Below are 15,587 nucleotides of genomic sequence, written 5' to 3'. Positions count from 1 at the left end.
CACAGAAAAGAAGTCATCACTGTACGAAATACAGGATCCGAAATGCAGAGAGGCCCCTTTGTCCTTAATGTGAATGTCCTCTTCTGGCATGGCTATGGGGCGTGGGGCAGGTGGTAAAGAGGGGGAGGCTGCAAGGCAGATGAAATTGTGTCTAGCTCATACAAACTGCTTTTCAGCACCGGTCTTGGTCTATTGGCGAAGCTCACCCCTGTAGCTCAGAGCATTTTATGAAGGAGGACAGTCATTTTATGAGTAGGGAAACAGGAATAAAAACTCCGATTTCCTATGTCTCCAGACAACAAGCTGAACATCATCTGTCCCAGACTTACTTAAGGTGAAAGGCTGAAAAGCTAGGAAATTCTTTAGCCGGCCTGCAGAAAAGCAATCTGCCGTGTGTCAGAGGGACTGCAGTGGGACAGAGAAATTATTCTTACCAGCTGACCCCTAACATCGTTCCTCACCATACCAGGGGCTCCTTCCTCTTGCTGGGATGCACCTGAGGCAGATTGTGAGTGCCATCAGCTACACGTTTGAGATTTCTGGTAAGCCTGTTGGGCAATTCCTGGAGGGGCCTGGGGTAGTCGCAGAGCAGTGATACCCCTGCTCTGGGCTTCAAGGACTGGTGGTCTATGTGGGCACAAGATAAGGGGGCTATGCAGCCAGGTGGATGATTACTGAAGAAGATATTCCTCCTGGAGAATGTGCCTTGCTGGACTGGGCTCCCACATGCAGCACCTGCTATATTGCCAAGAGGGGCGGGACATATAGATGGAAGGAATTTGGAGTCTCAGTTTTTACGGGTGAACACAACTGCTGCGCAACTTTGCACTCAAAATGCCGTAACTAGCATTCCTCAGAGGAAAGGCAATATAAGGTATACATTCCCCTTTACTCTAATTTTCTACCTAAACTAAACAGGAGGCAAATGAGGATGTCTTTGGACAGGTAGCTATCCAATTGTCCCAGCGCCAGCTCAGTATCTGCCACCAACAGCAACAAAGGCCAGACATGAGCATGTTCCACCACGAGATGCCAAAGTGCAGGTGGAGTCTGCCTACAGAGATGCTCTGTGGCACGGGGGAGGCAAAATTCACCCACTGGGCCCAAAGGCAGATCGCAACCACCCTTCCTCAGGCCCAGGCCATGTGTGTGTCTCTGCGCAGGGTCCATGATCGAATCCCGGCTCATTTGCTGCCAGAATTCAGCTGATTTTGACATGTGGATTCGACACCTCCAGCACCAAATCAAGATGGCAAATGCCAACTGCCCCATCAGTCCCATCAATAACATCTCTTTCCTGGTAAGTCAGAGGAGAAGAGGTGTAAAGAAAATGGCACGGAAACAGAAAACGGTGGCAGCTCTGAAAATGGATAGGGTTTGGGGGGATCTTTAGGAGACAGGCTGGAACTGAGCAGCAGGTTTACCTGAAGGTGCTGTAGATACTTTCTACGCTGAAGTAAACTTGCTCCCATCATTGCTTTATCGCTAAGCTCATGCGCTGTGCTCACGAGAGGTTTTAGACAAATTACTGATTGCTTTTCTTCATGGGATGGAACTGTTACACTACTAAAAAAATTTAAATTTCCCATTAGTTACAGCCACAAAATAAAGACTTGCTCTTTGATACCTGCTGTCGCTCCAACTTAAAAATACGTAAGCTTACAAAACACACTGCAACATCCACAAGAGTCACAAGATGGCAGGATTACACTGACACTGAAAACACTCCTACCGCTGGGGCTTAGGGCACTCAGACACAGCAATGCAGTGAATCCTCCCAAAGCTTCTGCTCATGTCATTGTGTCCCCAGATTCCTAAAAGGTAAGAGTCAGCTGGACAGCCTGCTCCTATTTCCCCCCTCCCTAGTGCTATTCACTGTCAGTGTGCTTAAGGTTTCCCTTTCGTTACACATCCACCCAGCTGCCCTTGATGTCTAGCATGGTGTAAACTCTAGGGCAACCCTGTACCTTAGTCGTGTCTCACTGTCCTCAGTTTTGTGCTACCCAGAGCACCCATCAAGAGCTGCTGATGTCTGATGCTCCCTACAGGTCACATATTTTTTGTAGCTAGTGGATACCAGCTAACTTTGCAGGAGTTAGCCCAGGTGGTCTTGCTCTAAGGATTCATTACAGACTGCAGAAACGCATCCAGGGCTGAGCGCAGACATGAATACCACGAGCACACCTTGATCCCCACTCTCCTGTTTGCTGGACAGCACTACTTTGGAGGAAAAGTAAAACATCCCTAAAAAGTAAAAAAATAATCCCCTAATAAAAGGACTTGAATGCCAAGCCCCAAGTGCTTAGAATTACCATGACATTCCCACTCAAATCAAACCAACATCCTAAACAACCTCTTGTGAGGGGGAGAAGGAAAATGAGATTTTTCCCTTTAATATCTAAAGCTGTTTTGTTGTCTCAGCTGGTGCTCGTGAAACTACAGCACACAAGTTGGCAGAAAACTGCAGCAAACTAGGAACGTCATCAGAGGTGTCCCAGTTTCCAAGCATATCCTCTAATTACCTTTTTTCACCACACTTTAACCGTGAAAAACTTCATACCTTCAGTTTTATGACCTTTTGCTCTGTCCCCAAAAAAATAAAAAAATAAAGGTGCCATGTGATGAACAGTGGAAGAAAAAGGAGCTGATGAGACATCTCTTGTGCAACACCATTCTGAAATGGGAAGGAAAACCAATTCAGCATCTGGGAAGGATCCAGTATTTGACCATGGTGCAAGTGGCTACTGGCTGCACAGGGGTAACGTATACTGCTCGGATACGTGGGTGGCTTTGAACAGATTAAAATCAGTGTACCTTCAGGCTCACATGGAACAGTTGTTTAAAAAAAAAGGGGGGCGGGGGCTATAATGTGTATTTCCCCAAAACATGTGTTGCAGTTTTAATGACTATTGCTCATGTGTGTCATTATGCTACAGAAAAGGTAGCATGAGGATAATTATGTCAAAATCCTACAGTGTTAAAGAGACAAAAGGAAATGCAGTGGGTTTTTCTTTTCTTCCCCTGAAAGCAACTTCTGAGAATGTGTCCAGACAGTTGCACTCAGCCTCCAAAGATGCTGGGAGGGAGCGTTCACCCCCTTCCTATTACACAGGAAGATCAACATTTTCTAAATATTCCATTGCAGATATGGGCCTAACCTATTCTTAACAACAACACCAACAAGTCATCCATCTATCCGTCTTGGGGTATCCTACCAGCTTTCTAAGCAATGAATATCCAAGCTGAATAAGAAATGCAAAGAACAGCATGCGTGGCTGGCACGGGCACTGCAGACAGCTCCAAGTTTTTCGTGTTGCCACAGCCATTAGCCTTCATATTCTGCCTTTGGCTGAGACATACCCACTGAGCAGAAGTTACTGAACATTTCTGCTGTCTCTAAAGTGCCTCTTTTCTACAGGACTCTAAGGAAAGACTGCTGCTCCTGTTTCCAGAAGACCTGCTTTTCCTCTCTGTGGATAAGGAGAGAACTGCAATCACCTACGAGGTAACAAGAAACAGTACAAATGGTCAAATAAGTAAAGAACTAAGAGAAGCTGGATCTGGTGAGCAGCTTTGGGTGGTGAAAATGAATAGCGAGGAGAAAAGGGGAAAGCCTGAAGAAAAGCAATGTTTTCCTTTTCTTTTTTGAAGGGAAAACTCCCCCTGACTGGAATCCAGGCAAAGGAGAAATCCACTGTGCTGGGGAGGTTACAGTTTGAAATTACAGGTATGTAATTGAGGATAGATCATTTGGGAATTTCTCTTCCTGCAAGTGCATCCAGTTGCACAGAGTAGCTCAGGCTTGCAGGACCCCTTTGCAGCAGCAGTTTCTGGCAGGAAAAAAAACTGCTTTAATAAGAAACAAAGAGCCTTCCAATGCCCCGCAGATTCAGTACAGAATCCCTTTCACAGCCAGGACGTTTGAATCTACCACAAGAGACAGTATCTAGTTAAAATCAGATTTCATTTCTAGTTGCAATCTAAGGCGATCAAAGAGATGCTCTTTAGGGGTTTCTTATGTTGCTGGCTGCTAAGTCTTAATAGCTTTCTGTGCTTCCCTGCTCGGTTCAACAGTCAGCCCAGTCCCAGTCCGCTATCGCTTCCATCACGGGGCAGCGCAGCCTTCCTGTGGTTAAAAGCAAAATCAAGCTGAAAGCCAGAGGCTGGCTGTAGGGAGAGGGTGCTAACCTCGTGTGGGGACAGTCCCTGTGGCTTTCCTTGCTCCGGGCTCACGCATGTGTCATGGCAAACTTTGCACACTTTTCCATCACCAAACTGCTCCCTGCTAATGTCTTGCAGGAAGCCTGACTGAACCAATCCTTATCACCTGTTCCACAGCAGAGGATTATGAAAAATTCCTCTTCCACCTACAGAAGGTATTTTTCAGAGAACTTTACTGCAGCAATCTCTCTTATCGAGCTGGAATTTTCCCAGTTATACATAGATTCATTCCTAAATTTTCTTTTCCTTTTCCACAAAAGAGTATAGAGTTGTCTTCAAGCCCATCTTTCTCCTGATAAGTCTCATACAGTAGGCCAGTAAATATCAATGTGTTTTTCTTTAAAAAAAAAAAAAAAATCAATTCTTTCTGCAGGAACTGAATTTGGGCCCTCTCATGCAAAAAAAAACTACTTTACCTACTCCAGGAGTGAAAGACTGATACCTGAGCACCTGATTTGCACAGATTTCAGTGGAAATTACATAGTGAAATAAGCAGAAGTGCTGAGGGCAAGGGGCTGTTTCGTGAAGTTTCAGAGGTGTGTTAAAAGTCACACCACCTCCTAAAACACCCATGTTTGTAGCTTTCAGAGTACACCCTGCACAGTGGGTAACCACATCTGGGCACGGCGGAGAGGAAGGTGCATCAGGAGCGGATGTCTTAAAAGTTGAAAAGATGCCGGGCCCAGAGTATTTATTAATCAATATGGTTATTCTTTCATTGAGCATGCCTGTGTTTGTCTAGGGTGTAAATTCTTGGCCAATAATACTAAAACAGCATGGGAATACTCTCTGCCAAGAAAATATTCATACGTTAAAATAGTATATCCACGTGCTAAAAATATATTCTATTTTCCAGCCGGAGAAAAACCTTGACTCTCTGTCACTCCAGCCACCACCAAGCATCCCTAAGAAATCCTGGCAGCATCACTAGGACATCAGCAGGCACTGACAGGAAGAAGGTATGTTGAATATGATCCCAACAGAAAGTGAAGAAGCTGCACGAATGAGTAAGAATGGATTGGAAACTGGAAACCAAGCTTCTTTCAGACCGAGAGGTGAATAAGGATCTGCACATGAATTACTCTGCACAGGCTGCTGTTTTGAATGGACCATTGCAATCTGTGTGGGTCCCTGTTGCTCTGACCTCAGCTGTACGTATGCCTTACAGAGAAATCTTTCTCAATTTGCTTCCTATATTTATTGCTTGATTCTTCTTGGGAAAAAAAGAAACACTGTAAAATACTGTGTAAATACTACAAATAAAACCCATAATCCTGAGCCTAAACTGTGCGTAGAAAAAAGCAGTCACGTTTAAAAAAACCTTTCCATCCTCATTTAGGTAGCCATTGGTTTGGAAAGCCATTGCCTTCCTTTGAAATGGCAGGCACAGTGCAATTCTTCATGGTAAACAGCCCCTTTCCAATAGCTTTTCTTCCTTGCCTACATCAAGAATGTGTCCCCGTAATCCCTTTACTGTCTTCTGCCCTCCAAGAGAAACAACCCAAACCCCTCCAGGTTGAATCAAATCTATTCATTCTGATGCTTTCAAAATATTTTCTTTTGGATTTATAACACCTTAAGAATCATTGTTACACTCAACATAAACGTAGCACTGAAAACGAAGCGTTGCTGCAAACCAGAACAATCAAGCATTTCATGACACACACAAATCCTCGGTTACCTGCAGGGCAATCATCCAGGTTGCATCCAGGTCGTCCGCAGTCACCTGAACAGGCTTAGTGTGGTCCCACGGTCCCTGTTTTATCCCAAGTTTTCGTCTATGAAGCCTATGCTGGCCACCTGTAAAACAAGAAAATGGAAAGCTGGGTATACTGTAAAAAAAAAATAAATATATCAACAGTTTTAGAAAAAAATCCCACAAAAGTATGTCCATGAGCAAAATAAATTATGACTCTCTTTCCCTGAAGCTTTCCCAGCCTCTGCCAGGTTGAGCTGAACCTGGGCAATAAATTCAAAAGTTATTCAGAAAAGCAAGTATATAATCACACAATTGCTTAATTTCACTTTCCCTGAGAAAGGGGACTTTTTTTCTAAACAACAATAACAACAACAGGAAGTCCCGTGAAAATATATATTATTTTTTTACCTTCTCCAGTTTCAAAACCCTAATAATTTGCAGAAAACACAGGCAGACATGGTAGCACAACAAAACACTGCCTGCACAAAGCCTTAGGGACTTGGTTTGAGCAAAAGATCTAGTATGAGAAGGGCTGTTTCCATACCTCAGGCAATTCTTTTATCATGTTGCTTTTTCACTTTTTTTTTTTTGTGCAGCTAAAATATGAAGAAATCCCCAGAAATCAACGGGGCCCAAAACACCTCTGATCATCGTTTATAATCAAATATTTTTGAGCCTGTATGTGTAATACAGAGCAGTTTGAGATTAAGCAGATGACTACAAAACGGGGTATTACCTTATTCTCCTAACTGCTACCCTGCATTTCCTAAAGCTGTGTGGGAAGGTCTTTATCTGATTATGAGTAGCAAGCCACTTCTAAGTATCAAACTTCTCTGTAATCAAAGTTTAAAACTTTTTTTATTTTCACATGGTGAAGTTTCTTTAACATTTACAAGTCCTGAAGAACTGTAGATTCAAGAAAAAAAAAAATTATAGACATTTCACTGGATGTTAATGATTTGAGGGAGTAGCTTCTTTTTAACCTACAGCCCATACACAGAGATCAAGCTGAAGTTCTAACTGGAACTAGGAAAAACTATAAGCTCTGGCATTTGAGCTGAAAATTCAGCCATGAATTAATTCAAATGTTGCAGAAATGCTGTAACTGTGCCCTGATAAAATAAAGCTATGGTTCTGCCTGAATGGAAACCGAAAGCTAGTGTTTCCTTGGCAGCTGACTAGTCTGAGCTGATAGCTTTCATTTGCTTTGATGCAAAGTACGGCGCTTTTACTGAAACGCTCCAAGGCTTAAATGATTCACACGTTGGGTTTTTCCCTCTGAATCTCAGCTTTAAGAAGTCAGGAAATTGGTTGCTCTTCCCATCAATAAACAGCCCTAAAGTCAGGTGGTTAGGTAATTAGGAAGTAGAGCTGTTCTTCAAGGTAGGCATATAGAAACCTGAGAGGCCACTCTGCAAATTTCCAGTGAATAATATGGCTCTGTTCATCATGTTTCAGTATTAACTGGCAGCATTGTTGGCTATTCAACACCCACAGCCCAGAAAGTCTTGCACACCTCACAAGATTTGCCCAACCTGTTGCCAGAGGCACAGACTTCCACTAGACACATCTTTCATCTCCCAAATAGTAAGAGATTCAAAACCTCTTGATTTTTTTTTTCCCCCCCAAAATGTTGCTGTTTCTCTGCCGCTGTGAGGAATGGAAAAAAGTGTCAGCCAGGGTTTCCTGCTTCTTTGGTAGAGCGTAGCTGAAACGCTGGCTTACCACCAGCCAGGAAACGTTAAGCCGCTTACTTAAAAAGGGGAAAAAATGCAAGTGCACCCGTCTGAAATACAACAGAAAAGTTTGGAGGTATATTGCTGAAACAGCCAAAGTACTCTAAGACAGGAAAAGTAAAACTTAATTGCTCTCAAGAACGCTGAGACAACCTAAAGATTAAAAGGTTTTCTTTTCAATTTGCTGAATCATGTCACGCAGGCACTTAATTAATTGTCAAGTTTATTTTGCCTTTACAAAAGGTCACAATCAGAAATCTCAATGAAAAACACATTACATTAAAAAATGAAAGACCAATATAGAGCAGAGAGTAAACATGGCCAACACAGAAGGAGCAGTAAGAACGGTCTTTACCAGCAGGTGTTTAGGTTTCTGAGTATATTAAATCCCACAGTGTACCTGCTTACAAGGCAGAGCCAGTCTTATACTTTAAGCTAAGTTACCCTATTTCATCCAGTCCAATGCTTGACACCCTTCCCTGGATGAATCCCCAGTTCACCTCCGTTAAGAATCTGCATATTTCTCAAAGCAATGGAAGAAAACACATTTGAAATGAATTTCACATAGGGATACCTACAGGAAAATTTATCAGAAACACAAGAATTAAAAGCAACAGGATGAGAGAAGGCAAAAATACATTGAAAATACCAATTATGTCTCACAACATGTTTCTGAGGTTGAGAATTATCAGTGTTTCCATCTTATATGATGGGGAAGCTAAACTATAGGGATGTTAGTGGTACAAAATGCAGTAACAGGGAAGCTGTAAGATTGAAACTGGAACTGTGATGGAATGAGTGGAGGGTGGGATATTTTTACACTTTTACACGAAGGCTGACTCAAAACTCATTTTTGCCCAGAGTTGGTTTAGTCATAAGAATCTGCTCCAAGCAGCTTTCTCCAGAAAGCCAAATCAGAAGACATCCAGGGCTTTGTACCTATAATTGCAATCCAATTACACAACAATAAGTATATAATATTATTAAAAAAATGAGAAATATATAATTATATAAAAAATGAGAAAAACATTTCAATTAGCTGAAGCCACAGACTGGATTCTTATCTGAAATCAGTGCCAACTGACAGAAACCAACCAACTGAAACACTCCCCCTTTAAATTGAGGCAAAAGGACAACTTCTAACCATGTCAGAGCCCTATGAAACTTGAGGAAACCTTAATAAAAAATCCTGCATTGTTCAACGTTCATTAAGGGAAATATCTTTCAGCTGATGATCAAGTCATTGAAGCTATGCTGGTACACATCAGCAGAAGACCTGGTTCCTTTTCTTCTGGAGTGGGAAGAAAAAGCATCAGGAACAAGTGGTTGGCTTCTCTCTGTTTTCCACATCCAGATGTATTAATTAAGACATCCATCTTTTCCTGCTCTATAAACCAGGTGAGAAGAGCACGTTAAGTCCCGTGTCTTTCTCTAGATTGCATGATCCTTGAGTCTTTCTGAAATCTCTTGTATTTAATTCAGCATTCCAGGTACCAAAGATAGCTGAGTTGTGGAGGAGAACATGGATAAATGTCACCCCCTTCTTCTTCCAGTTTTTCTGGAAGGGATGACAGAGCTTGCATAGAAAAGTCCCTGCAAACACAAAGAACGTGGCCACAGCAGCCTCAGCTGGGCACCTCTGTGCACCGAGACTGGCCAGCAGGTGCTGTTGTGGTAGGAGAGCAGAGTAGTTCATGGATTAAAAGTAAAGGCCCTTTGCTGCCCAACTAAAAGGGCGACTTGGCAGGAATGCAAAGCCTGCCCAAAGAAGAGTAGTAGTTCTGGCTGCTCGGCACAGGTATTTCCATACCTCCTGCAGCCCTGGAGGGACTGATGGCAGGACACCGGCCTGCCAGGCACCAGTCAGGCTGGAGGAGCACCGCACAGACATGTGCAGAAGATGCAAAGTGGAATAATAACAAGAAGGGTCTCTTGTCCCAAACAATATTAAAAAGAGCATGAAAAACAACCAAATAACAACAAAAAAGCAACCCACAACTCAGGAAAACCGCCTAAAGCAATGCAGCTGAATTGAATGTCAGACTGACTTAAGCAGCTCCTTTGTTTCTAAACACGAGTTTTGTTGAGAAGAAACAAAGCAAAACTCCCCCAAGCCCGTTCCTTATTGCTATGTACATAATGATGCTTTATGCACCCAGTCCCTCCCTTTTTTTTTTTAATTCTTATTTTTTTTGAAAGCTGAGCTCAGTTCCTCATTCTCATGGCACTTCGCAATTTATCTGTTTTCAGTGCGGACTCTGGGGGTGGAAATAGCCAGTCTTTTCTTCTGGTGTTTTGTCGCCATGTTCTTCTTCTGGAAACTGGCAGCTGTAAGTCTCCTCCCGGTGGTGTGGTGGTTGTGGAGCCAGCAGCAGCCTAGAGAAGTTATGTTCCACATCTGCAGTGAGAATAAGCAAAAGCACTGCACACGCATGTCTTCACAAGACCTTTCCCTACACAGAGCCACCAAATCATACAGCAAATCAGTTCGTACTCTATTTATTCGACTTAACGTACTCCATTCTGAGTCTGGAGCAATGGACACGTTGTTCTCCACTGAAAAGCCCCAGGGAAGCCCACAAAGGTGCACTTACTGTCAACCACGTGGTATTTTTCTTTCTTCAGTGACCAAATGCAGAAATGCAAGAAGAAGGTCAGCAAGATGAGAACAAATACAGCCACTGCAGTAAATATGGCCAGGATGGTGGTATACATAGAGTCATCTGTAACACGAGATGCAATAAATACATTGAATAAAGATTAAGAAATCATATTATAATAAATATAATAATAAATATATAAAGAAATCATCATATACAATTGGCAAAGGAAAGGCAGTGCTTCCAAGGAAATCTTAAGGTTGATTTCCTCTTTCTGTGGCAATGGATAAGCCTGGCATAAAACCAGTGCAGATTATTTGCAATAAAACCGAGGTGCTCCCAGTCAAGAGTGCCAGTATCGCCATCTGTGGGTAAAGAGGCATTCATGCAAAAAGCAGTGCTATCATTTGATCTGTCTACTCTGCTTTGCTCTTTTCATGGATTTGGCTTCAGTGCTTTCTTGAAAAGCACTACAGCAAGCCAAATTTTCGCATTTGTGTCAGCCTCATGGAGGTTAAAAGCAGCACCTTTTTGCAGTTTGTCTCAGCACAACTACCAATTTCTCTCAACGAAGGGCCCAGATCTGAAAGGTGCCACTGCCCCATAGGGGCAAAGGGGAGGCAGAGGCAGGAGCAGTGCAACCTGCTCTCTTTGATACTCAATCATTCCTGTGCAATTAGATCCATGAAGAGACACGCGGTTTCAGCTGTGGGTGTCGTGGACTAAACGAATACTTGTAAAGGAAGAGGGTGACCTACCAAGCTATTGTCTTCCTGAGAAAATCTAGCAAAACAGCAAGTTCAATGGAAAACGGATGGTTTGCAAACTGTGTGCTTTGTTCAAGGACATTTGCTGGGCTCCTCTCTTTATTGCTGACAGTGTTGGACTCTCTGCCTGGGTAAAAGATTCTACCTGTATTAATATTGCACGAAACACAACAGCCATTTTCAAAGCCATCTTGACTGATAGCAAGCTCTGGATGGTAACATTGCAGCAAATCCACAACTAAAGACGTGCAGAGATCAGGTAGAGGCCCAAGGAAACAAAGCAGCGTGAGAAGGTACCTTGCTCCAAATTAACAGGGAAGCCACACACAACATTGTGTGTCCTGTTGCCTCGCTTCATTGTTAGAAACCCAGAACTTTCACAACTAAAAGAAGAAAGAGAGTCATGTTTAGAATTGTCCTGGCCTTTTCCTTCATTCCTCCCCAGCTTTTTTTCTCATCTCCCTTTCTTCCCTCCCTCCAGTCTTTCCGCAGCTTGTTTCCTTTGTTCCGTTTTATAGCAGTGCAGGTAAAATTAGGGCTGTTCCCCAAGAAAATAACACTCGATTACAATTATTAACGTGCACATTTTTTGAGTCTTTGTTACAAGTGATATCCACATTTGGTATAATTTTGCATCAGTTTGTGCTGGACTTGAAAGCAGGATGAATACATCACAGTTTGTTTTAAGTCTTGCTTTCAGACAGACTACTTAAAAAGCCAGAGAAGAGAGAAATGTCTCTTGCTGAATCTAAAAAACTAATCATTCTAATAATCTAACCCCATTGGTGACCTTGCCTTTGATTCAATTTTCCAGTTTAAATATTTATCATTTGATAAATGTATCATGTATATTACCAAAGAAGAAAAGTATCAATAAATACGTACTCAGTCCAGTTTTGGCACCAGCTATTCTTAACATTAGAATAGGTTCCTATCTCACATGGTTTACATTTAAATGAGTAGTCAATAATGCCTATAAGAGAAGAGAACAGGAATTAACAGTGGTCAGTGCCTTTACTAGAAGATGGGGGTTATTAGAGGATGATGTGTTTCCTCTACACTCTTTCTGTAGTATGAATCACCCCCCTGGAGAAATACGTAAGCAGCTCTTGCCAGTTCTGCATTTTTGCAAACCTATGGGTGTTACCTGCTGAGGCCGTGGTATAAATGCCGTTTTCCTCCCTTGCATTGCAAGCCTTCCCAAGAGGGGATTATAGTAAGTGAACAGAACCGTCAGCAAGCTCCTTATATTGACTTCTGCCTTTTAGAGCCTGTTTTGTTTATTTACCATACTTAACCACCTCCTCGCCTTCTGCACATTCAGGCAGTTTTTGACAGGAGTCGCAGACCCGATTAGCACAGCTGTATCCCTGAGGACATCTGCAGTCCGTGTCCTCAATTTCTGCACATGGCTTGTTGCCTGTCAAGAAGAAAGAAAGAAGTTAGGCCTTTGCAACTGAGGCCAGAAATGGGTTTCACCATCAGTCCTACTGGCAGACTGATCCCATCACTATCAAGCAGTTCTTTTACCAGTTAGAGGAAAAATGCTATTCAACTAGGAAGTTTTGTGACCTTAAAGGAAAAAGAATAGAGAGAGAAATGCTTAAAAACCCACAGTTAGTGGCAAAGATCAAGCAAAGATTATTTCCTGCGATTGATGATGGAATGTACAGGGCCACCAGGATGCTGCCCACATCTTCCTCTGCTCATTGCTGCATTGCTGGTCTCCTCTTATTGGTCTTCAAAACATAACAAGGGCAGCAAAAAAAAAAATAGCTTTGGGATGCTTCTCTCTGTGTATTACTAGTAGATGAGTCTGGAGTTGATCTCACCAAGCAACGACTCTTCTACCTCGTGCTGACTGACCTGATCTCAGTGGGAAGGGGAATGCTGTGGGGTCTCCACAGTACTTCTGGCAAGTGCTAAATGAGAGGGAGCTGCCTTCCAGTCCATTTTAGCCTTTCTCATAGAGACTGGAACATAAAACGTGGATCAAGCAATCCTCCAGCTGCTGAACAGAGGCAGCCCATAGAGCAGTGGGGATCCCTCCCTCACCCTACAGGCACTGCCTCGTTTCACTTCTCCATGGTCACCACCAGCTCACCACCACCGTCCTACTCATCATGGTGAAATGGATACGGTGCCTCCTGCACACAAACCCTCCGCTGTACCACATGGAGGCCATGGGACCCTATTTTAGGACAGACAGAAGCGAAAGGTGCATTCTTCACTGTAGGACATGCAAACAGCTGAATGGTCCCTGCTATTGAGCTCTGGCTGCTGTTTTGGACAGCACTAGATGAGAACACTGTGATTGTTGCTGGGACCATGGAAGAGGCCATCAGAGTCACCAGTTCTGTCTTTCAGCCTAGCAGGCACAGGGATGTCACCCCGTCACCCCTGCAGCCAGCCTCCTCCACCTCCAGCGTCTTCGTTTGACTCAAAGTCACAGACAAGTGAGAATTCACTACCATCGCATCACCACCCTAAGGTCAGGCAAGAATACAGGTTAGACGAGGCTGTGGAAACTAAAAATCATCTGAGACTTTTTCTGGGCATTTATTTCTTGGACAAGCGTACGTCAGAGGGATGGAGGGAATGAAATGGGATCTTCCCACTCTCAAAACCACAAAAGGCAACAGAGAGCATCACGCCCTGCATTCCCTCCAAGGTCTGAACGAGACAGACAATGCCCTGAGACCCTGTCTGAAGGGAGCAAGGGCTCAGGAGTTAAGTGAACATTTTTTCCCAAGTGAGCAAGGCCAACCCCCAGAAAACTAACTCTCCCTTTCTCGCTACAGAACAAGCATAGACATATAACCAACCTGAAACAGGAGTCCACCCTGACACGAAGGCACATCTTGAATTCAGGCAGACAGGAGGGAAGCCCTTGTGGTTTTGTTTTGCATACACAGCTACTCAAGATACATTTACACATGCACCTGCTCCCCACACTGCAATACCCTGGCTGACATAAATCACTAACGAAAAGCAGAAAGACAAAGGACACATCATTCCCTTACCTGTGCTTGAGACGCATTTAGGGCAGCATTTCTTTACGCCCTTACTGACCACTCTCATCTCGCTCCCCTGGCATGGTGTTGCCAGAGTTTGCTCTGTCCATTGGCACAGGCACAGCACCAGCAGCAAGCAAATCTGAGTCTTGAGGGGCCCAAATTCACTTTTCTGTTCAGGCATGTCTCAAGCTATGCAACCCCAAAGCGTGCTAAGGTGGGCTGGTATCAGGGCTTGCCCTGCAGAAGTCCTCCTTCCCCTGACACTGGGGGAAGGCAGCAGGCTTTTTGTAGTTGCGGCTGTGCTCTTCCTGTTCCTGTCCCTTTAGGGGCGGGGAAAATTTTTTATTTTACACCATTAGATGCTTACAGGGCTAAGCAATGATGCACCAGTGGCTCCATTAAGAGAGCAGCTGTTTAGGAGCAAGATGTAGCATCAATGGATTTTACAAGTTGATATACAATGGACAATTAATGCAAATTATTAAATCCGGGTGTGAACTGCAGTTCTCTCAGACTATTTCATTCTGACTTACAGCTCCTTTAGAAACCCTCAAGGATTTAACTATCAGATGTGCAGTGTATTGTAACTCCATTCACCCACACAGATTTTCTGATTCTGTTCACTGATTTCAACTTCCTCACAATCTGGAGCAGCAGACTCCTGAATTATTTTCCAGAGCTGATATAACTCGATATAGATACCATGAAACCAACAAAAATAATGCTGCTGCAAGGTCAGCCCTGGTACCAAAACCGAGACCAGCCCCACAAGGCCCTCTAGGGACCCCTCTAGGGACCCGTGAAGCTCCTCTGCCCCCAGTTCCCTGGGATACAGGTAGCAAAAGACAGCTCCTCAGCGAAATTACACCAAAATTACACACAGGCACAGCCATGCCGCCTGTAATCATGACCTGCTGCTGGATTTCAATTCCACAGTCTTTTCCTATGCAAACACAGACACACACTTCAACCACTGCTTTGTTTAGCAGCTAACCATAAGCTTTTTTTATTATTTTTATTCTGTTTTTCTTTGCCCTCTTGCATTTCAACTGTACCCTAGTGTTTGCTTCTATCCGTGCAGCTTGTGGTTACTTTTATGTGTGCACGGCGAAGATAACGTTTAAAATCCAACCTAATTCTCATCTGAGCAGATGAATTCAGACACAGAAGCAGCTCTTAACGGATTCTTTTCCACACTGCATGTGATGACACATAGGTCAAGGCAAGGGAGAGTCAGACCTGTGAAGAGAGATGAGTGCATGTGGAAAATGCCATGCCTTGGCATTTGACGCTTGCTGCGTTATTTCCTTAGTTTAATACGCAGCCTATGAAGCCTAAACAAATTTTGCAGACAGATCCCAGACTTTGCTGTGTTCTATTCCTTCCTCCTGAAGATTCATCCACAGATCTCAAAGAAAAGGTCAGTTATCACACCCCTCACTTAGTCCTTGGTCAGGCAACTATTTACCTGTGTTCCTATCAGGAGCTGGAAGCAATTGGATAAATTTGGTACACAACAGACCCTTCTAGTTTTAAAAACATATGCT

The 15,587-nt window shown here is 43.5% G+C and overlaps 2 protein-coding genes across 2 annotated transcripts; one reads left to right on the top strand and one right to left on the bottom strand.

Moving 5' to 3' along the window:
- Positions 1 to 565: 565 nt before the first annotated feature.
- On the top strand, positions 566 to 5,840 carry LOC310883169 (rho guanine nucleotide exchange factor 7-like). The gene is made up of 6 exons (XM_083803087.1): positions 566 to 1,300; positions 2,612 to 2,758; positions 3,419 to 3,505; positions 3,652 to 3,727; positions 4,300 to 4,376; positions 5,078 to 5,840. Exons 1-6 carry the CDS (start codon positions 1,169 to 1,171, stop codon positions 5,150 to 5,152), a joined length of 594 nt encoding a protein of 197 aa, XP_083659213.1. The 5' UTR covers positions 566 to 1,168; the 3' UTR covers positions 5,153 to 5,840.
- Positions 5,841 to 7,862: 2,022 nt separating this feature from the next.
- On the bottom strand, positions 7,863 to 14,342 carry TNFRSF18 (TNF receptor superfamily member 18). Its single transcript, XM_083803086.1, has 6 exons — positions 14,047 to 14,342; positions 12,312 to 12,443; positions 11,909 to 11,996; positions 11,321 to 11,406; positions 10,251 to 10,379; positions 7,863 to 10,054 (listed from the first exon to the last, which is right to left on the bottom strand). The coding sequence occupies exons 1-6, from the start codon at positions 14,219 to 14,221 to the stop codon at positions 9,903 to 9,905; spliced, it is 762 nt and encodes a 253-aa protein (XP_083659212.1). The 5' UTR covers positions 14,222 to 14,342; the 3' UTR covers positions 7,863 to 9,902.
- Between the last annotated feature and the right edge of the window lie 1,245 nt (positions 14,343 to 15,587).

This window comes from Anser anser (assembly GCF_964211835.1).
Source record: "Anser anser genome assembly, chromosome: 17".
NCBI classification, from domain to species: Eukaryota; Metazoa; Chordata; class Aves; order Anseriformes; family Anatidae; genus Anser; species Anser anser.
Note: the sequence above shows the minus strand (reverse complement) of the source record. Positions and strands in the feature narration are given on the sequence as shown.